Source organism: Ranitomeya variabilis, chromosome 2 (assembly GCF_051348905.1).
Source record: "Ranitomeya variabilis isolate aRanVar5 chromosome 2, aRanVar5.hap1, whole genome shotgun sequence".
In the NCBI taxonomy this organism is placed as follows: domain Eukaryota; kingdom Metazoa; phylum Chordata; class Amphibia; order Anura; family Dendrobatidae; genus Ranitomeya; species Ranitomeya variabilis.
Genome location: NC_135233.1, coordinates 914,779,833 through 914,802,759, shown reverse-complemented (window position 1 = coordinate 914,802,759; position 22,927 = coordinate 914,779,833). Strand labels below are relative to the sequence as shown.

At 42.6% G+C, this 22,927-nt stretch overlaps 1 protein-coding gene across 2 annotated transcripts in view; it reads right to left on the bottom strand.

Moving 5' to 3' along the window:
* Positions 1-22,927, bottom strand: part of LOC143808197 (transient receptor potential cation channel subfamily V member 6-like) — a 94,954-nt gene that overhangs the window by 23,742 nt on the left and 48,285 nt on the right. For both annotated transcript variants that reach the window (XM_077290607.1, XM_077290608.1), the window contains 4 exons: positions 21,522-21,620; positions 17,545-17,717; positions 7,028-7,174; positions 1,381-1,581 (listed from right to left, as the gene is read on the bottom strand). In XM_077290607.1, the coding sequence (XP_077146722.1) occupies positions 1,381-1,581; positions 7,028-7,174; positions 17,545-17,717; positions 21,522-21,620 (620 nt within the window). The remainder of the gene's footprint in view (positions 1-1,380; positions 1,582-7,027; positions 7,175-17,544; positions 17,718-21,521; positions 21,621-22,927) is intronic.

Here is a 22,927-nt window from a genome sequence, read left to right as displayed (position 1 = left end):
GGTGGCATCAGTCGCCAGATCTGTTTTTTTCAAAATTCGACGGATTGCAACTGACAGCAAAAAACTGATGTGTGAAAGAGGCCTTACCTGACACACTGGAGGGAAAGGTGCATTAGGGGTCCTGTTACCGTAATCTCTAACCCATTCCTTTGGGGAATGGAAGTGGAGGGTGCCATTGGCTTCATCTGCCCACGTAACCAAAATACCTTGCCCCGATCCTTCTTCCAAGCTATTCACTATAAGGCTTGGAAGCACTGCTCTGAAACTGGTGGAATCTCTGGAGGCAGAAACTAAGCTGCATCTCACCTCATTCTCAAAAAATGTAGAGCAATGAAAAAGATGTATGTACTATAAAATGATACCAAAAGAAACTACAGGTTATTATTATAAAAAAATATGGAATCTCTCACGCAGCTCCATCAATGGGAAAAATACAGTTTATTCAAAATTTTGTCAAAACAGTAAAACAAGAAAATCTCTATAGTATCTGTGTAATTGTACTGAGCTGTAAGATCCAGGTAATGGGTTATTCTCACTGCACAGTGAACACCATCAAAATTAAATGCAGAAAACAAAGACACAATTATGTGGGGGTGGGGGTGGGGGGGGTCCACCATGGAACCCTGTGTGGGACTTTTTTGTTTTTCTGTACATTAAATGATCAAGTGAATGATGTCATTAAAAAAATAAGTCCTCAGCTTTATCGATGGATACATCTTGAAAGGAAGGAAGAGGAAAAAAAAGTACAGAAAAAGAAATGTGCTCATTATACTGTCAATTTAATCTTTATTGCAAAGATTAACCTTTAAATCCTAAATTATCCAATTAATCTACAAATCTCTGGGTTAAAGCACTAAAGAGCTATATTCATTCTGGAGATCGATGGGAGTCCAAGTTCTCGAACATTTTGCCATTAAGAATCACTTTAGCCAAAATATTCAGCTAACGGGTAGATAGATCTGGACTGATAGTCATAATATTTTTTATCAGCAATGTTAGTAATAAAAATAATAAATGAAAATCTACAATGTCATCACTTGGGGCTATTCTATCACTGGATGAGAATCCCTTTTTAAACTGCCTAATAATAGTTTATCAGCAGCTAGTTATGGTATTACACTCATCCAAAACATATACTTCATGCTTGGCATTTGGGAAGCTTTTAATTAGTGCTTGAATAAGCAATAAACTATGGACTAATTTATGGATTTAGAGAAATGGTTCTAATCTGTGCAGCAATGCCTGGCAGCATTTTATTAGCAACGGGGTCATTCATTGAAAGACAGATGTATGAGTGCATTACTGTATTGTGCTGTCTCAAGACATTCTGCAATGAGGATGGATTGCTGTAATGAAATGAATAGCGCATATAACACTTACATAAAATGGCCTTGTGATGATCTTTCTCTTTCCTCCATCTGTGATCTCTTCCATTAGCGGCCGATACAAGCAGCATAAAGTCAAGATGATCGTGTAGAGAATATACAGAAAAGTGCACAGCAAAAAATATTTGTATCCATAAGTAGACCATTTATACTGAAGCAGTTCCTTTAAAGGTGTAATTTCCAAAAGATTCCTTGCCTTGAGTTGGAGATAAAAAGGATAATACCAAGGAACAAATAAGAAGTTAGAGTGAAATAATACTTTGTGATGACTCTGTTAGTAGGTTTTTTTTCATTAGGATGGGACATTATATATTTTCTCTTTATAAAACAGACTAACCTTTAAAACCTAAATTAACCTCAATGCAGCCAAAATGGACTTTGGAATACAACAGATTAGACATCACTTTGCTAGAGAATTGGTTGGATAGAAAGTAAGTTTCATCTGGATAAATTGAACAATTTAAATTAAATGAAAGGTCAGCTCAGGTCCAATACAATCTTTTCTTTTTTCCGTTCTTTCTGGCTTCTATACAATCTCCTGTGAGATACCGCATACTAAATGGAGAGTTCCGAGTATTTGGTAAGGATGAGAACCTCACTCCTATAACACCGCGGTTGACTCGTTCTGTACTCTAGACTCTGTTTCCTATAGCAAGTGTATATCACATTATTTCTGAGACATACTAGGTTTTCTATTGTTCGTGAAATTTTATATTAAATTGTTTAAAGAGGACCAGTCACCAGGTCAAAAGTAGCCAGATTTTGCTCATATTTTACTCCTATTGTTCCTCTGATTATTCAGATTTTTTTGTTATTTTTAAATCCACCATATGGTGCCAGATATATGAGCCTTTTTATATTGAATCCTAATTTGTATGGTCTTTACTAAGGAGGCGTGGCTTACAGGATTCTCTCAGGATGTGCCTGTGAAGTATTAAACTGTAAGTCACACCCCCTTGGAAAAGACTACGGATAAACTGATCTTTTAAAATTCAAATTCATCGACTTTGCCAAATTTTCATCCAAAATTTGATTTTTTATTAGTGAATCAATTAGTGTGAATTTGAATACCGGAAAGTTTGTAATTGCTCAGAAAATTCATGTTGGGCAGAGGAGAGAGAGGGTAAGAGAGATGCATATAGAGGACCCCACTGGTCATAAGAGGTTACACTTTAGTCTACAGAAGAGAGAGGCTCCTACTGATAAGAGCTTAAAGGGGTTGGCACTACTAGGACAACCCCTTCTCAATCTGATGTTTGCCCCCAATAAAATAGAACACTTGTACTCACCTCCTGTGCTGGCACCATTACTGAAGTGTCGGCACTTGCAGTCTCTGGGCTCACCTGAGGTTGATATGTCATGTGAGCCCTGCACACAATCAGCATTGGTGGCACTGTCCCTACCTTCGAACGCATAAGTAATCAAGTGGAAGATAAAAGCTAACCTCAGTCCTGACTTCCTGTTGATTAGTTACATGTCCTAAGGTGGGGACAATGACGCCAGCGCTGATTGGGTGCAAGCCTCACATGACATATCAACTTCAGGTGAGCCCCGAGACCACGAGTGCTGACACCACTGGGACGGAAGGTGAATATAAGTGTTTTTATTTTAACAGGGGCAAACAAACAGCTTGAGAACACGTTGTCCTAGTAGTGGACAAACCCCATTTAAACTCTACAGGATAGAGAGAGAGAAAGAACACTGCTTATCATAAGAGCTTACACTCTGCAGGAGAGAAAGAGACTTACCTAGTGACTCTGGAGATGGAAAACGACTATGTTGTGCAAACAGTAAACCGACAATTTCTGATAGGCCAGGTACTGACCACCACTGTTCAAGGTATAATCCATGAGATGCCATAGCTGCAGGGCATTATGGGGAAATCGTGCAGCCACGCAAAATGACTTTATACCGCTCTCTGATAGTTCAACATTTTAGCAGTGTGGGAAATGGTAGTGGGAAGTTTTTTTTGTTTTTTGTTTGTGAGCCACAAATCGCATTTCAAAATGTTCAAATTGTTCAAAATGTTCGAAACTGCAAATTTCAGGAAATTTGACTCAAACTTGATCCTCCATGGACCAATCTGCTTATCTCTAGTAAAGAAGATAAAGTTAGTTCTAATAAAAAAAAACCATATCTCTGCAAATCCCATGCATGTGGTCATGTTACCTACCCCTTGCTTATAATGGAAATAGAAGGAAATTGTGAGAGTATAAGAATAATTGGCAGGGTGCGAAAACCCCTTTAAACTTGATCCTGGTACCATATCTATGTACGAGTAGTAAGTTTAGTTCTTCTACTGCTTCTGTGTAGTTAGCTTGGTTGTAGTACTGTGTGTAGTGAGTATCAGATTTGTGGTGAATATGTTACAATATGCAGTTGTATTTATTGAGCCAACTCAATGGTGAATTTTATAGTGGTCAGTTACTAGAGTACTATTTGGTATGCTGATGTTCCACATCGAAGACGAATTACAAGGTTATTATAGTCTTATATTACTGACCAATGTACAGGGCCGTATTTAGAGTTTTTGCTGCCCTAGGCACTTTTAGTGCTGCCTCCCCCTTTGGTGAGTATGACACTATCAGCAGTGACTTTGGCAAAAATCGCTGATGTGAAAGTCGCCTTTTGCAGCAGATCGGGCAGTTTTTCTGCATCTGCCACGTAACGGATCACTTACGGCAACACTGCGTTCGGCCTCATTCATTCCCTATGGGATTTGCGGAACTTACCATGATCTGGCAAACACGGTACCATACCTCCCAACTTTTGAAGAAGGGAAGGAGGTATAAAGTTTGCTGTGCACATAGTGCGCCGCGGCAAATTTTAGGCCACGCCCCTGACCACACCCATTTCACAACTAGTCACACCCATATCCACGTCCCAACCACAGCCATTTAGCACTGCTGATCACACTGTTTTATATACAATAATTATAAACAAAAAAAATATGGCCACAGTGCTCCATACTGTATAATGGCCACACATGATGCTCAATACTGTATAATGGCCACACATGATGCTCCATACTGTATAATGGCCCCACATGATGCTCAATACTGTATAATGGCCACACACAGTTCTCCATACTGTATAATGGCCACACATGATGCTCAATACTGTATAATGGCCACACATGATGCTCCATAGTGTATAATGGCCACACATGATGCTCCATAATGTATAATGGCCTCACAGTGCTCCATACTGTATAATGGCCACACATAGTGCTCCATACTGTATAATGGCCACACATAGTGCTCCATACTGTATAATGGCCACACACAGTTCTCCATACTGTATAATGATCCCACATGATGCTCAATACTGTATAATGGCCACACATGATGCTCCATACTGTATAATGGCCATTGGCCACACATGATGCTCCATACTGTATAACGGCCACACATGATGCTCAATACTGTATAATGGCCACACAGTTCTCCATACTGTATAATGATCCCACATGATGCTTAATACTGTATAATGACCCCCCTCCTGTATGCATGGCTCATATTCCCCCCCTGTATGCATGGCTCATATTCCCCCTCCTGTATGCATGGCTCATATTTCACCCCCCCTGTATGCATGGCTCATATTCCCCCTCCTGTATGCATGGCTCATATTCCCCCTCCTGTATGCATGGCTCATATTTCACCTCCCCTGTATGCATGGCTCATATTCCCCCTGTATGCATGGCTCATATTCCCCCCCTGTATGCATGGCTCATATTTCCCCCTCCTGTATGCATGGCTCATATTTCCCCCCTGTATGCATGGCTCATATTCCCCCCCTGTATGCATGGCTCATATTCCCCCCCTGTATGCATGGCTCATATTCCCCCTCCTGTATGCATGGCTCATATTCCCCCTCCTGTATGCATGGCTCATATTCCCCCCCTGTATGCATGGCTCATATTCCCCCCCCCCTATATGCATGGCTCATATTCCCACCCTGTATGCAAGGCTCATATTCCCCCCCCTGTATGCATGGCTCATATTCCCCCCCACTGTATGCATGGCTCATATTTCCCCCTCCTGTATGCATGGCTCATTTCCTCCCCCTGAATGCATGGCTCATATTCCCCCCTCACTGTATGCATGGCTCATATTCCCCCTCCTGTATGCATGGCTCACATTTCCCCCCCTGTATGCATGGCTCATATTTCGCCCTCCCCACTGTATGCATGGCTCATATTTCCCCCTCCTGTATGCATGGCTCATATTCCCCCCTCTGTATGCATGGCTCATATTCCCCCCCTGTATGCATGGCTCATATTCCCCCCCTGTATGCATGGCTCATATTCCCCCCCCCCTGTATGCATGGCTCATATTTCCCCCTCCTGTATGCATGGCTCATATTTCCCCCCCTGTATGCATGGCTCATCTCTCCACCCCACCCCACGCTCCCATCTTGAATGGCGCGGCTTACCGTCCTCCTTCATCCCCCCTCCCCTGTCCCCCCGTCCCTCATACTTACCTGTTCCTCACCGTGCAGCCACGCCGACATCCCTCTGGCTCTGTCCCAACTCCCGGCGAAGCACCTTCTTCCTGCGTGAGCGGTCACGTGATACCGCTCATTAAGGTCATGAATATGCGCATATTCATGACCTTAATGAATGGTACCACGTGACCGCTCATTCAGGAGCGCTGCAGAAGCCGAGACCAGGCATCGCTGGAGCAGGGTGAGTATCATCTTCAAGGAGGGTGGGTGTTAGGTGGGCGGGCGGCCGTTGGGGGGGCAGGGTCAGTCGGGAGGTGACCCAGCTTTTATAAAAAAAAAAACAACAAAAAAAAACAACAAACCTTGCTCAGGTGCCGCCCCCTGCATTGTCCCCGCCCTAGGCACGTGCCCTCACGTGCCTAGTGGCAAATATGGCCCTGCCAATGTACCACTTACAGGAAAGCTCTGTTACTAACATATCAATTATTCTGGAAATGCACAGGCGCGTATGATCCCATCATTATACCAGTTTTATCTTTTTAAAGCCTTGTATCCTCTACTCCCATTAGGAAGCAGCCAAGGGTAAACCTAAGAAGGATGGGCCGCTGTTTAAAGGCCACTGTTTTGTCCTTTGCCGCCCAGACCAAAATTTGCCGACCAGCCCCTGGTGAGAGGTCCTCTTCTGATGATAAACTTAGTCTTCGTAGTCCCTTATATAGTGTTGGATAAATCTGTATCCTTGAGCTGCTGTGTTGTTATTTTAGGGAGAACCTGCTTAAAATAATCTGTTCATAGTATCCAATGTGAATATTTTCTACATAAGAGGCCAAGTAGAAGTCTGTATTTTATTTATCTGTTCTTCTACAGAATGGGTTAATCGGTCCACGTGGGAACTTTATTATCCTGTTTTATTACCATTTTATGACAGGATCTGCTGTGATTATTGCTTGAAACGACATTTTATAAACTATAATTATTCCTGTTTTTTTCAATCGTATGTAGAATTTTCTATACCGAAACGCAATCAGCGGTGCACTGTACATCGTCTGTAATTAGACTGCAGTCACTTTCTCAGTAACTCTCCAGATGGCTTTAATTATTCTGTGGAGTTTTAGAGCTCATTATTTTTTTAATCTTTTAGCTATTACTCACAATGAATGCTGTTACGTGCTGCTATTCTAAGGTGCTACACTCACCGCATTGTTGTCACTGGTGCATATAATATCCACCACCGAGGATTTGTCTCTCCAAGAGTCGATTCCAGTAAGATCGTACAATGTGGACATTACAGGTCCGAAGCACCAGAAAATGTGCTTTCTCTTTGTCATAAAGTAATTAAACATCTGAAAAATATGAAATTATTGAACATTATATATTTATAGGCTCCCTACTACTAAGGGTAAAGGCATTTTTATGACATGACAGTAGCAGAATGTGTAAATTGCCTCTTAAGAGAGTAAGAGCTCTAGAACTCGAGTGCCACCTATAGGAAGTAGCAATCCTAAAAGTCAACGACCCTTTAACAAGCCTTGTCACATGACTTATGATAAAAGCCAAACCAAAATCTCAATTTGCAGACATGGTGTTTCAGTGTATTGCCCCAAGTCAGTGCAAAGTGTGAGATCTGGTTTGGCTGTATGAGAGGCTACAACTGGGATTTAGAGGGTAATGTTTCTCCTTGTGGAGAGTGACAAGCTAAACCTGGCATATCAGAGTGAGGAGACTAAGGGTACCGTCTCAGAGTGGCACTTTGGTCGCTACGATGGCACGATCCATGACGTTCCAGCGATATCCATACGATCTCGCTGTGTCTGACACGCAGCAGCGATCAGGGACCCCGCTGAGAATCGTACGTTGTAGCAGATCGTTTGAAAGTTTCTTTCGTCGCTGGATCACCCGCTGTCATCGCTGGATCGTTGTGTGTGACACCGATCCAGCGATGCGATCGCTTGTAACCAGGATAAACATCGGGTTACTAAGCGCAGGGCTGCGCTTAGTAACCCGATGTTTACCCTGGTTACCATTGTAAATGTAAAAAAAAAAAACACTACATACTTACATTCCGGTGTCCGTCACGTCCCTCGCCGGTGGCTTCCCGCACTGACTGTGAGCGCCGGCCGTAAAGTAAAAGCAGAGCACAGCGGTGATGTCACCGCTGTGCTGTGCTTTACGGCTGGCACTGACACAGTCAGTGCGGGAAGCAGACGGCCAGGGACCTGACGGACATCAGAAGGTGAGTATGTAGTGGTTTTTTTTTTTACATTTACAATGGTAACCAGGGTAAACATCGGGTTACTAAGCGTGGCCCTGCGCTTAGTAACCCAATGTTTACCCTGGTTACCCGGGGACTTCGGCATCGTTGGTCGCTGGAGAGCTGTCTGTGTGACAGCTCCCCAGTGACCACACAACGACTTACCAATGATCACGGCCAGGTCGTATCGCTGGTCGTGATCGTTGGTAAATCGTTTAGTGTAACGGTACCCTTACTTGAAGATTGCTACTTCCAATAGGTGGTACTAAAGTTTAGTCCTCTTCCTTTTTGAAAAGGCAATTTGCATATTAAATTTTATGAAGGAGCATGCATGGCGTTTAAGTCTCCTCACTCTGACATGCCAGGCCAGGCTTATCACTTTAGATCCCAGTAACAGAAATGATAATACAACATGATAATACAACATGTGAAATAGGAGGTGTATTTTAGAACTTATGCACATTGTCATATTTGTACACAGTGCTACTATGGCTTATATGCAGGCAAAAGGGATAGCTGGGGTACATAAGCCTTAGATTTCATATGAAGGGACATACTGTAGGAGCTTTTTCTGATTTATCATAGCATCTGCCCTTAAATGTTATATTAATGGTGGCCAGGATCTCTGCTGTCTAGCCTTTTGTCTTAGTATAGTAAGGCATGCAATTATAGCATAATTCTATTGGAAGATCAAGTAGATTTATTAACCCCTCCACCACCTTTCATTTTCCATTTTTGCGCTTTTGTTTTTTGCTTCCCTTCTTCCCAGAGCCATAACTTTTTTTATTTTTCCATTAATATAGCCATATGTGGAGCTGTTTTTTGCCGGATGAGTTGTACTTTTGAATGACTCCATTTATTTTACCATATAGTGTACTGGAAAATTGGAATAAAAATTCCAAGTGCAGTGAAATTGCAAAAAAAAAGTGCAGTTCCACAGTTGTTTTGTTATTTTTTCATTTACCATGATCACTAAATGCTATAAATGACCTGGCAATATGATTCCCCAGGTCAGTACGAGTATTCAGACACCAAACCTGTATAGGTTCTTTATTTAAGTGGTGAAAAAAATACAAAGTTTGTAAGAAAAAAAAAGAGCTCATGTCGCCATTTTCCAAGACACATAGCGTCTCCATTTTTCGGGATCTGGGGCTGGGTGTGGGCTTATTTTTGTGTTGCGAGTTGATGTTTTTATTGATACCATTTTGGGGTAGATATGATGTTTTGATCGCCCATTGTTGCAGTTTATTGCAATGTTACAATGGCAAAAAAAACTTAATTCTGGTATTTCTGTTTTGTTTCTTATTATGCCGTTTACTGATCTGATTAATTTACTTTATTTTTTGATAGCTCTGACATTTCTTAACACAGCAATTCCAAATATGTGTATTTTTTTATTGTTTTATATTCAATGGTGCAAAAGGGGGGTGAATTGAACTCTTGTGTTTTTTTTAATCTTTTTCTGGCTTTAATAGTCTCCTTAGGGGACAGGCCCCCCGAGGAAGGAAGGTCCGAAACGCGCGTCGGCACGGACGCGCATTGACCCAGCTGCATCTTCTTGCCCTGCCACTATAGGTAAAGTTGTTTACTTTGTATTGCATGTCACTGACTATACGGCTATGTGCACACGATGCAGATTTGGTGCAGAATTTTCTGCACAAAATCTGCACAAAATCTGCATCTTCTGGCAGAAAACGCACCTGCATTTTTTATGCGTTTTTTATGCGTTTTTTATGCGTTTTTAGTGCGTTTTTTGCAGTGCAGTTTTGGTGCAGTTTTTTAGTGCGTTTTTAGTGCGTTGTTAGTGCGTTTTTAGTGCGTTTTTTGTGCGTTTTTTATGCTGATTTGTCAGCTTAAAATAAAGCTAAATAAAGAGATTAAAAAAAAATAAAAAATTACGTGATGTCATTTCCTAGTCCAACCTCTTCTCAATCTCCATTTTGGAAAGCCATAAACACTTTCTGACAGGCCTTACCATGAGTGCTGGTAATGAAGAACACAGGGAAGAAAGTAGCCCACCGCATACTGAACAGCATGTTACTTCTGTGCGGATACGCAGGCCACAACGCCTCCAGATGATTGGGGTTTTACTGGAGTATCTGAACCAGCAAAGATTGCAGGTAAGGCTAGGTTCACATTAGCGTTGTGCGGCGCAGCGTCGGGCGCTGCAGTGGTAACGCATGCGTCATGCGCCCCTATATTTAACATGGGGGCGCATGGACATGTGTTGCGTTGCGTTTTGTGACGCTTGCGTCTTTTTTGGCGTTTTTTCGCATGCATTTTGACGCGTTTTCGGCAACGCATGCGTTTTAGGACGCGTGCGTTCATTTGCAGAAATGCAACCTGTAGTAATTTCTAGCGGCGTTTTTTTGCCGCAAAAAAACGCATGTGTTTATTTGCGGCAAAAAAATGCATTGCTGTCTATGTAAACGCATGCGTTTTTAAGCACATGCGTTTGTTTGCGTTAAAAACGCATGCGTTTTTATAGAAAAAAAAAACAGAAAACAAACTGAAAAGCCACCCACCACCATCAAGGTGATAAAGGGATCCAAACCCTAACCCTACCCCTAACCTCACCCCTAACCGTTTAATGAACATTTTCTGACATAGTGCCACGTATTTCAGTCACGTTTAATGAATATTTTCTGAGTCATAGTGCCACGATATTTAAGTGCCACGATATTTAAGTGCCACGATATTTAAGTGCCACGATATTTAAGTGCCTCGTATTTAAGTGCCACGATATTTCGGTGCCACGTATTTAAGTGCCACGATATTTTGGTGCCACGTATATAAGTGCCACGTATTTAAGTGCCACGTATTTAAGTGCCACGTATTTAAGTGCCACGATATTTCGGTGCCACGTATATAAGTGCCACGTATTTAAGTGCCACGTATTTAAGTGCCATGCATTTAAGTGCCACGCATTTAAGTGCCACGCATTTAAGTGCCACGCATTTAAGTGTCACGATATTTCGGTGCCACGCATTTAAGTGCCACGTATTTAAGTGCCACGATATTTCGGTGCCACGTATTTCAGTGCCACGTATTTCAGTCACGTTTAGGATTAGGGTTGATATTCATAGCCTAGAGAGGGGCCATGGATATTGCCCCCCCCAGCTACAACTACCAGCCCGCAGCCGCCCCAGAAATGGTGCATCTCTAAGATGCGCCAAATCTGGCGCTTAGCCTCTCTCTTCCCACTCCCGTGTAGCGGTGGGATATGGGGTAATAAGGGGTTAATGTCACCGTGACATTGTAAGGTGACGTTAACCCCAGTTAATAATGGAGAGGCGTCTATAAGACGCCTATCCATTATTAACCCCTAAAAAAAATTGGCGTAGGCTCCCGCCCAATTTTCATGTCCAGAAAGGGAAAGCCAGCGACTGCAGGCTGCTAATTTGTAGCCAGGGAAGGGGTTAATCTTCCCAGGCTATGAATATCATCCCACAGCTGTCTGCGTGGCCTTACTGGCTATTAAAATAGGAGGACCCCAGAAAAAAAATGACATAGGGTCCCCCTATATTTTATAGCCAGAAAGGCTACGCAGACAGCTGCGGGCTGATATTCATAGCCTAGAGAGGGGCCATGGATATTGGCCCCCCCGGCTACAACTACCAGCCCGCAGCCGCCCCAGAAATGGCGCATCTCTAAGATGCGCCAAATCTGGCGCTTAGCCTCTCTCTTCCCACTCCCGTGTAGCGGTGGGATATGGGGTAATGAAGGGGTTAACGTCACCTTGACATTGTAAGGTGACGTTAACCCCAGTTAATAATGGAGAGGCGTCTGTAAGACGCCTATCCATTATTAACCCCAAATTACTGAACACAAAAAAAAGAGACAGGAAAAAGTATTTTAATATTCTAAATTTTACCATACTTACAAATCCCTTGATGATCTGTAGTCTTTTCCGACGTAGTCCATTAATATCGAGTGTCCCACGACGATCTGCCATGGAAAACAGCCACACCAGGAGATGTGACTGCTCTCCATGGCTGCCAAAGCTAAAGCTCCTGCAGTGTGCCTGCGCATGCGCGCGAGTTTACCGGCGTTCAATGAACTCCGGGACTCTCGCTTTACGACACTGCTGAAAAATTTTACAGCAGTTCAATTGCCGTAAAGTGAGCTCCCGGAGTTCATTTAGCTCCAGGAAAAGAACGGGCAGCTCCGATACACTGCAGGAGGGATTAACTCCTGCAGTGTATCACCGGAGGACGTCGTGGGACAACCTATTAATGGATTACGACGGAAAAGTTTTTTTTTTTTTTTTGGGGAGAAGAATGATCGAGGAAGGTGGCCTTCGGGGACGTATGTGGTGAGTATGTACTACATGTTATGTGTGTGTTTGTGTTTTTAACCCATTGTAGTCAGTCGCCTGACGATGGGACAACTCTCCCATCATCACATTTCGATGGGAGCAGTAGTCCCACCCGACGAATGACTACAATGAGTCACTACTGACACACAGACACAGACACACACACAGACACACACACACACACACACTATACATACCATTTCTACCATACGCCTCACATCGATCCCCATCCGACTGTACAACTCCATTTTCGCTACACTCCGCCCACTCACTTCCTCCTCTGACGTCACTTCCGTCTGCTGCGGTTTTGACACCCAAATCCACATAAAATCTGCAGATGGTATATACATCTGCAGTTTTTATGCGGATTTGACCCACAGAATGGGAGTCAATGGGTGCAGAAACGCTGCAGAACTGCACAAAAGAAGTGACATGCACTTCTTTGAAATCTGCAGCGTTTCTGCACGGATTTTTCTGCACAGCTTTTTTTTTTCACATTGATTTACATTGTTCTGTAAATCACAGTGCAGTTCTGCAGCGTTTCTGCTGCAGAAAAAAACGCTGCAGAACTGCACTAAATCTGCATGGTGTGCACATACCCTACATGTGTACATGACACTCTATTTGGGTTATTAGGAGCCACTTTGTGGCCAGCTTGGGCAAATCCATGGTAATACTTTGCATGATTATACCCCATGTCTATTGTTTGTAGGTTTTTTAACCACATTATTGGATTTAACATTTGGGTTATTTCCTTGGAGGTTAATATAATCTCTTGTGTGTGAATTATTTATCAAATATTTATATCTACTATATTGCGTCCCGGTCTTTGTGCGGCCTATCTTTTGTACCATGTGTGTTGCATTCCCTTGTGATCTAGCCCTCATTTTCCTTGTCTTGTTGTATTTTATTAATAAAATTTGCATTTTTCTATATAATTGAGACCTCTATATCATCTTGTTCTTTAGTGTTTGCATCTGTAATGATGATGGGTCATTAAAATCCCAGGTTGTCATACATGGCCCTACTATGTGTTTGGGGTAAATTATTGTTACCATGTATTTCTGTCAAATAAGGTATCTGTATCCTTAGGGGACTTGTAGCTGCTATCGTCCGACCACCTGTGCTGCACATAACAGGCATTCAGCACTGCTATGTATAGCAGAAATCACAATCTCCTATGAATGCTAACCGCTAGCTGGCATTTATAGGAAATTCACAATGACAGGCACAGGGGTCTTCTGGAGATCCCCAGCTGTCATAACAACCCATTGATACGCCCTGTGATCAAGTGACAGGGGCACCGATGGGCAGGACTTCTGACACTAAATGCCGCTGTCTGAGTCTGTTATAGGCACAGGGCAGTTGATCATATCGGGTGTCATTTGCAGGGAAAGATGTGGGCTCAGTATCAAAGGCAGGGACACGATCTTGGACGTACCTATGCGTCAAAGGTCGTGAAGAGGTTAAATGGATTATCTGGGACTGTTTAATTTATTTTTCTATGAGCCTAAGAACTAACAGGCAGAAAGTTGCTAACTGCCTGCCTGTTCTACCCAAATTGATCATGGATTTTTTATGCAGGTGAGCCTGGTGCTTCTTTCAGGCTGTTGTATTGAAGGGCATGACTGCCATCATGCTGATTGACAGCTGGATCTCTGCAGTTGGGCACCGTCAACAGTTAGACTGTCGGTCAGCATGACATTGGCAGTCACACCCCATCAACAGAGCAGAGCAGAAGAAGCTGCAGCTCTGTTTGTTGTAACGTCAGTGGAAGCCACAGATTCACCGGCAGGAACGGTCCATGATGGCTCTGAGCTGATCTAGGTCAGCGCTGGGCAGAAAAGATAGATAGTTAGCAACTACCTGCCTTTTAGTTCAAATAGTCTTGGACAACTCCTTTAACCCCTTTCCAACAACAGGCGTACATTTACGCCGATGTCGGACTCCCTTCCTTTGATGTGGGCTCCGGCAGTGAGTCCACATCTTTCCTGGGATATGTCAGCTGTTTTGAACAGCTAACATGTGCCCGCAATAGCAGCGGATATTAACCAGTTAAATGCCACTGTCAAGCGCTGGCAGTGGCATTTAACAAGTGCTTCCAGCAATCATGCCGGAAATCCGCCCACCGGTGACCCACGTCGTGTGATCGTGGGGTGGACAAAGAAAGGGTGGAGGGCACCATGAAAGCATAATGTAATCGTGGGGTCACTGGTGTGTTGGCATGACAACTGGAGGTCTCCTGGAGACCTCTATGGTTGTCAGTGCCGGCTTGCTGTGAACACCACTCAGTGGTCGGCGCTCATAGCAAGTGAGTAATTCTGCTATATAGAGGCGATCTGATCATCGCCTCTATGTAGCAGAGGTGACCTGGTTGTGGCAGCTTCTAAGCCTCCTATGGAGACTATTGAAGCATGCCAAAAGTAAAAAATGTTTTTAAAAATATAAAAAATAAAAAAGTTCAAATCACCCCCCTTTCGCCCCATTCAAAATAAAACAATAAAAATAAAATCAAACATACACATATTTGGTATCGCCGTGTTCATAATCACCCGATCTATCAATAAAAAAAGGTATTAACCTGATTGCTAAATGGCGTAGCGAGAAAAAAAGTCAAAACGCCAGAATTATGTATTTTTAGTTACCGTGACACTAACAAAGTCTGGAATTTTTTTTCAACACTTAGATAAAAAGGAACCTAGACATGTTTGGTGTCTATGAGCTCGTAATAACCTGAAGAATCATAATGGCAGGTCAGTTTTAGCATTTAGTGAACCTAGCAAAAATGCAAAACAAAAAACAAATGTGGGATTGCACTTTTTTTTCAATTTCACCGCACTTGGAATTTTTTCCCGCTTTCCAGTACATGACATGGTAAAACCAATGGTGTCGTTCAAAAGTACAACTCGTCCCTCAAAAAACAAGCCTTCACGTGGCCATATTTTGCGGAAAAACAAAAAAGTTATGGCTTTATAAAGAGGAGGAGCAAAAAACGAAAACACAAAACCGAAAAAAGCTTCGGGGGTTAAGACTGGCATTTTGTATACCAAAAAAAAATAAAAATAGAGGGAAAATTTCCCTGAATTTATTAAAAAAGTAAATAAACTTGGCACATTTTGGAATGTCCTAGATGCAGAAAATACCATCTATATTTGTTGGATTTGCTACAAATTTGCACCATTTTATAGCTTTTAGTTGGAAAAAATTCTGCATTACATGGACAATTTAAATTTCTTCAACACTTATTGAAAAGTCCATATGCTGAATACACAGCCTAAGTAGCTGTATATATGTTTTATAGTTTGTCCTGAAGAAAACGGCATTGCTTTGTGGAATCTCCATGTGATGTTTTATTTCTCAATTTTTGCCGGCCATGGAGTCAGTCTCACGGTTCAGTATCCTGAGTCCATCTACGCCCCTTGTGAACCCCATGCAACACAATGCTCAGCAGACAGCACAAAGGTTTATTTTCTAGCTATGAGTTCTTGGCCACTCCCACCCTGTAAACCACACCCACTTTTCAACTTTTGCCCAGTGTAGCGCACAAAGTGAAAATTTTGTACAATTTTGCAACTTTATATGCAAACTGGGATTCTTTGGAATTCAGTTTAAACCAAAACCCGGTGTAATCTGATAAATAAGATCATAAAAGTCCCCTCCACTTTTATGTCATTTATTTTTACACAATTTACAGTTTTTAAAAAATGGAAGGGTTTAGCAGAAAATTAACCCTGTGTTCTCTGCAGACAGCAATCTGACACATTATGTACTTTTTTATTTACACTAAAGGGAACCGGCCAATGATACATGCTGCACGATCCGAGGGCAGCATGTATTAACCCAGCCAGGTATGTTTAACTGTGAAAAAGTGCGGCGTTTCAGAGAAAATAGCCGCAGGGGACTGAGCTGCGCTGTAGACTAGTCATAATGGCGGTCCCTGGGATCTTTTCCCTGCCCGATGCCCTGGAGTGATGGATCTTTGACTATACACGCTCGTAGGCAGAAACTTGTCACTATGGTGGCATTTAAGGGCATCCTGTGAGGTCCCCCATGCCCAACACAGGAGCATTCACATATGTGTTGATAAATTCCCTGCCTAACCATCCATGTATAATGTTAGTCACTTAAATCCATGTTTAAAAAAAGTATTTATAAGCTCAGTTTTTCTTAGGCTAATGAGGCCTTTAACTAGTCAATGGAGCATTAGTTTTTCCAGGCTAGTCAGCCCTATTTGCATGTTATCACATCACAGCTCCTCTGAAGCTGGGTGTACGCTTCCCGCCGGCTTCAAGGCGCAGTGTACATGACCGAAAGTGCAGAGACGGCTCACATATACGCTTCTTCTGCACTTTCGGTCATGCGCAGTGCTCCTCTGAAGCTGGGAAGCTTACGTCAGGTTTCAGAGGTGCAATGATGTCCTGAATAGAGCCGCTCGCATGTGCAAGATTTGCAGGGGGCTCGCAATGATGCTGGCTTTTACAAATCATGTTATCACGCCCCTGAGGGCAGACTAGTCTGGGGAAACTATATACCATCAACTAGTCAAAGGCCTAATAATTAGCATTAGAAAAATGGTGGTTATAAATTTTTTACACATGGATTTATGTAAGTGAATAACATTATAATGGGCTGATTAGGCAGGGAATTTAGGAATACATACACAAATGCTGCTGGGTTCGAGGGCATGGGGGATCTGACCGGTTCCCTTCACAGTATGTTTTTCTTTGAAATGCCGCAGTGTTCCAGAGTCATACATACATGGCGGAGTTAATACAGCCAGTACCTGATACATGCTGCCCGCAAATTGGCCAGCGTGTATCAGCTACCATGTTCCCTTTTCTAGGTTTCCGTACATAGACCATGTCTAGATATGTAGACATGTATGTAAAAATACAACATTAATATATATCTAGAGATCAGAGGTCATTACTAAGGTCTATATTACAATATTTCACACAAAGAGAACTCCTTTAAGTAGCTTTCCAGAAAGCTGTGTGGATCTACATGTCTCCTTGGCTACAGACCCCATTCAACTGCAAATGGTTAAACAATATTTTACTAACTCTTTTATCTTCAGTTTTATTTCTATTCTATATGTTTCATACCACTTTAAAAATATAAGCGGCCTTTCATTGCGGTCTTACCAGCACGTCTCCTTCCTGTGCAGCCAGTTTTAATGGCGTCAGTCCTTTGTTGTTGGTAATGTTTTCTAGATGCAACATCTTTTCTTTTGAAATCAGTGACCCTAAATAATCATACGTCTTGCAGGCCATTGATTTGTTTGGGTGGAGAACAAGAATGTGGAATACTGTGTTACCTTAGGACAAACAATTAACATTTGTCAGTAGTTATTCAAAGGTAGCTCTTGAGATGTTTTGCATTTGATGTAAAATATACTTTTTATTTTTATACTTCAAAATTAATTTTATGTCTGAAGGGAACCTGACATCTCATACATGCTGCCCAGTTTACCGATTATCTAACACAATATACAGTATGTATTTTGGCAGATCGGCTCACTTGGCTGCACACAAAGGTAGACACAGGTACACTGTCTCTTTAGGTCTCTCACTGGCTTATTAATGCAATTGTTACCATCCACCTCTCGTGTCTCCCCTTTTTCCTCATAGATTGTAAGCTTGTGAGCAGGGCCCTCATTCCTCTTGGTATTTGTTTTGAACTGTGGTTATTGTTATGCTGTAATGTCTATTGTCTGTACAAATCCCCTCTATAATTGTAGAGTGCTGCCAAATATGTTGGAGCTATATAAATACAATTTTTATTTATTATTATTAAGGGTGCAGAGTAAGCAAAAATATACACAACCTTTTTGGCCTAAGAAAACAAAACATTAACACACAGCACAATCCGTGTTATTGCAGGGATCTGCCTGCTCAGGAAAACAAACATACATCGGTTCAGCTTTCCTTATCAGTACATATTGCTCTGGAGTTCCTCTCACCAAGCCTACTGAACAACGAGTGAGTCTGAGAGCTGTGTATTTACCCTCTAGACTTCATCCTAGGGTGGGGTGGAGATCTGGTGGACTGCATCCAACCCACTCTTCAGTCGTCCACAAAAATCCAGCCCTAAACATGGCCGATTAATCTCTCTAAGCACATAATATGCTGGAGAAAACGTCTAAGGGGAGATGTGTCATGTAGGTTGCTATCTATGATATTAAACCCATAAGTTTCTCTCCAGCATGCTATGTGCTGAGGGGGTTAGGCTTCTTTCACACTTCCGCCTTCTGCTGTGCGTCGTTGTGCAGTAAAATGACGTATCGACGGACGTCAGGAAAATAGTGAAAAACGTGTGTGACGCATCCAGTGTAATGACGCATGCGTCGTTTGTGTTGTTGCCACAATTTCAATTGATAAATTTCAGGGAATCAAATGTCCATTGATGAGAGAGAGAGAGATTTTTTTTTCACGGATTGGAAAATCCTTCCAGGCATGCTAAGAGGGGAAAAACGTGATACGTAACTGGATTCCTGTGTGTGACGGTCAGCGACGGATCCTGCGTCCATAGGCTTCCATTATAGCCAACGACGGGCAGCGCAGGATGCATCACTGACCAATTTTCTGACGTGCAGAAAAAACGTTCCTCTGAACGTTTTCTCCGCACGACGGACCGCTATTTTCCGACGGATCCAGTGCACGACGGATGAAACGGATGGCCATCCGTCACAATCCGTCGCTAATACAAGTCTATGGGAAAATGCAGGATCCTGCAAATTTTTTTGCAGGATCCTGCATTCTCAAAAATTGACAGATTGTGACAGAAGCTGAAAGACGGAAGTGTGAAAGAGGCCTTAAGCAACCAGTACAAGGGTTTGGGTTTTTTGTGATTATGTGTAAGAGATGAGCGGGACCTCTACTCACCATATCTCCACCTCAAGGGTGTGGTTGGGGGAAGTTAAACGTCCAGCTACTGTGTTTTTATTCTCTGTTGTGTGTTTGGAGAGGAAAGTCTCCAGACGGTAGCTCCAGGTAAAGTTGAGGACTTTTGGTGGTCTGAGCAGGCGAATCCCGCAGAGATAAGGACTCTGTTATACTTTATCTTTTGTTTTTCCATTAGGCCAGAAAGGCCATGTTCATTTTGTTAAACCCTACCACGGTTTATGCTGTGCTATAATAAACCAGCAGGTGTGTATGTATATGTATATACAGCTCTGGCAAAAATTAAGAGACCACTGCAAAAAGTCAGTTTCTAACCATTTGTGCAGACATATGCACATTTGTGGCCTGCTGGAGGTCATTTTGCAGGCAGTGCTCCTCCTGTTCCTCCTTGCACAAAGGCTGAGGTAGCGGTCCTGCTGCTGGGTTGTTGCCCTCCTACACACTGCTCAAAAAAATAAAGGGAGCTCTTAAACAACAGAATATAACTCCAAGTAAATCAAACTATTGTGAAATCAAAATGTCCAACACTGTTTGACAATCAGTTTCACATGCTGTTGTGCAACAGATGGAAATTATTGGCAATTATCAAGACACACTCAATAAAGGAGTGGTTCTGCAGTTGGGGACCACAAACCACATCTCAGTACCAATGCTTTCTGGCTGATGTTTTGGTCACTTTTGAATGTTGGTTGTGCTTTCACACTCGTGGTAGCATCAGACGGCCTCTACAACACACACAAGTGGCTCATGTAGTGCAGCTCATCCAGGATGGCACATCAAAGCAAGCTGTGGCAAGAAGGTTTGCTGTGTCTGTCAGCGTAGTGTTCAGAGGCTGGAGGCGCTACCAGGAGACAGACAAGTACACCAGGAGACAAGGAGGGGGCCGTAGGAGGTCAACAACCCAGCAGCAGGACCACTATGTCAGCCTTTGTGCAAGGAGGAGCAGGAGGAGCACTACCAGCGCCCTGCAAAATGACCTCCAGCAGGCCACAAATGTGCATGTGTCTGCACAAACGGTTAGAAACCGACCATATGAGGATGGTCTGAGTGCCCGACGTCCACAGATGGGGGTTGTGCTCACAGCCCAACACCGTGCAGGACGCTTGGCATTTGCCACAAAACACCAGGATTGGCAAACTCGCCACTGGCGCCCTGTGCTCTTCACAGATGAAAGCAGGTTCACACTGAGCACATGTGACAGACATGACCGAGTCTGGATACGCCATGGAGAGGGATCTGCTGCCTGCAACATCCTTCAGCATGACCGGTTTGGCAGTGGGTCAGTAATGGTGTGGGGTTTTTCTTTGGAGGGCCGCACAGCCCTTCATGTGCTTGCCAGAGGTGGCCTGACTGCCATTAGGTACCGAGATGAGATCCTCAGACCCCTTCTGAGACCACATGCTGGTGCGGTTGGCTCTGGGTTCCTCCTAATGCAGGACAATGCCAGACCTCATGTGGTTGGAGTGTGTCAGCAGTTCCTGCAAGATGAAGGCATTGAAGCTATGGACTGGCCCGCCCGTTCCCAGACCTAAATCCGATTGAACACGTCTGGGACATCATGTCTCGCACCATCCACCAACGTCACATTGCACCACAGACTGTCCAAGAGTTGTCGGATGCTTTTGTCCAGGTCTAGGAGGAGATCCCCCAGGAGACCATCTGCCGCCTCATCAGGAGCATGCCCAGGCGTTGTAGGGAGGTCACACAGGGACGTGGAGGCCACACACACTACTGAGCATCATTTCCTTGTCTTGAGGCATTTCCACTGAAGTTGGATCAGCCTGTAACTTCATTTTGAGCATCATTCCAACTACAGACCTCCATGGGATATTAGTTGTGATTTACGTTGATCATTTTTAGGTTTTATTGTTCTCAACACATTTCACTATGTAATGAATAAAGATTTACAACTGGAATACTTCATTCAGTGATTATCTATCTATCTATATATATATATATATATATATATATATATATATATATACACTCACTAGAGTTTCTCATTTTCTTGCTTTTTTCCTTACCTTTCTTCCATTCAATTACCGTAGTTTATATGAAACAAAAGATGGTGACTAGACAGCCAGAGTGTATAATACAGTCCTTAGATGAATGGTGCTTTGGATTCACTACCCAACATCCAGATAAAGTGCATAGAAAATGGTATGTTAAACTAGAGTAAAACTACCATTATTTGTTAGGGATACAAGTCCATTTCCCACCTTGGTTATCCTGAGAATCCAAAGGAGCTCCATTTTCCACAAGTAGCCGTAGTATCTCCTGATTACCCACACAACCAGCAAATGAAGTTACATACTCTCCTGTAATGTCAACACAAATTCAGTTATTTCTCAATTTGACAGACTGTGCAATCAAAGTGTAGGGGAGTGATTACAGCACTTACATTAAAGTGAATGGTGACTGTAACTGCTCCCTGCACTGCCCCAATGACTGAAAGCAAGCAGCTACAGGGGAGATATCAGTTCATTTTCTCCCTGTGGCTGTGCATTCCTTCAAACCAGACAGATATTATCATTACATTAACCCTATTTTTTCAGTAAAATAGTGTTTCTGGACACAACAAGTTGTCTTTAATAAAGTCTTTACACTGGAGGGCATGATAGATGCCTGAATATTACACTGGTCTACAAAAAAAAATAAAAAATTTCTGGCATGGACTTTAGGAACAGTTTTAGACTAATTTGAGGGTGCTGAATTCAAATGTGATCTTATAATTTCTCTTTCACATCACGTTTTTGCGCTATAGGTATATAGCCCATTTTCATGAATTCCATGATAAATATAAGTAGTGTATGAAAAGTGCAGGTTTATACGGTTCACTAAGGTAAATTTAGTTTTCATTTAGTCTCCCAATAAATGTGAGAATATCTTTGTTTTCTTTGAACACGCATAATTCCCATTTGTTATGATAATACCCTTGTTTTCTGTGCTACTGGGACAGTAGAGCTACAGCAGAGCATTGGGTGAAAACTGAATGGCCTCAGCGACATAGTTTGGCATCTGGCGATAAAATGTTATCCATGATCCTAGTGGATAGGAAGGACATTGTCTTTCCTCCCTTACTCATAAAACTTGGATTGATGAAGCAGTTCGTCAAAGTTCTCAATAACAGTGGAGAATGCTTTAACTATATATGTTCAACTTTTCCTGGTCTTAGTGAAGAGAAGAAAAAGGCTGGAATATTATTGAGGCTTCATGTTTATACACCTTTAGCGTTTTGATTATTTTTTATCATCTGGTCCACCTGCTGTACCAGCAGGTCTCTATACTTGTCCCTCTTTTTTGTTCTATTATCTGGTTATACTTTACATGTATGGAATTTTGTATAATAAGTGATTATTTGATTTTACGCTACCTCTTGGTGTTTATTGTACTCCATGGTGCTCTGTGTTTTCATATATTTTGGAGTAGTATACTAGCTGATGAATTTTCTTGCATTTATGCATATACTCAGGGGGCGAGGCCCATGCCTCCCTCGGCCTTGGTATCATTCTGTGCTTATTCGGATTTTTGTTCACAGTGATACTGTTGTTTATAAACCAGGTATTGGTACTTTTGGCAGTGTGGACAGTTGTCAAGTCTTGCTGGAGAATGAAATTTCCATCTC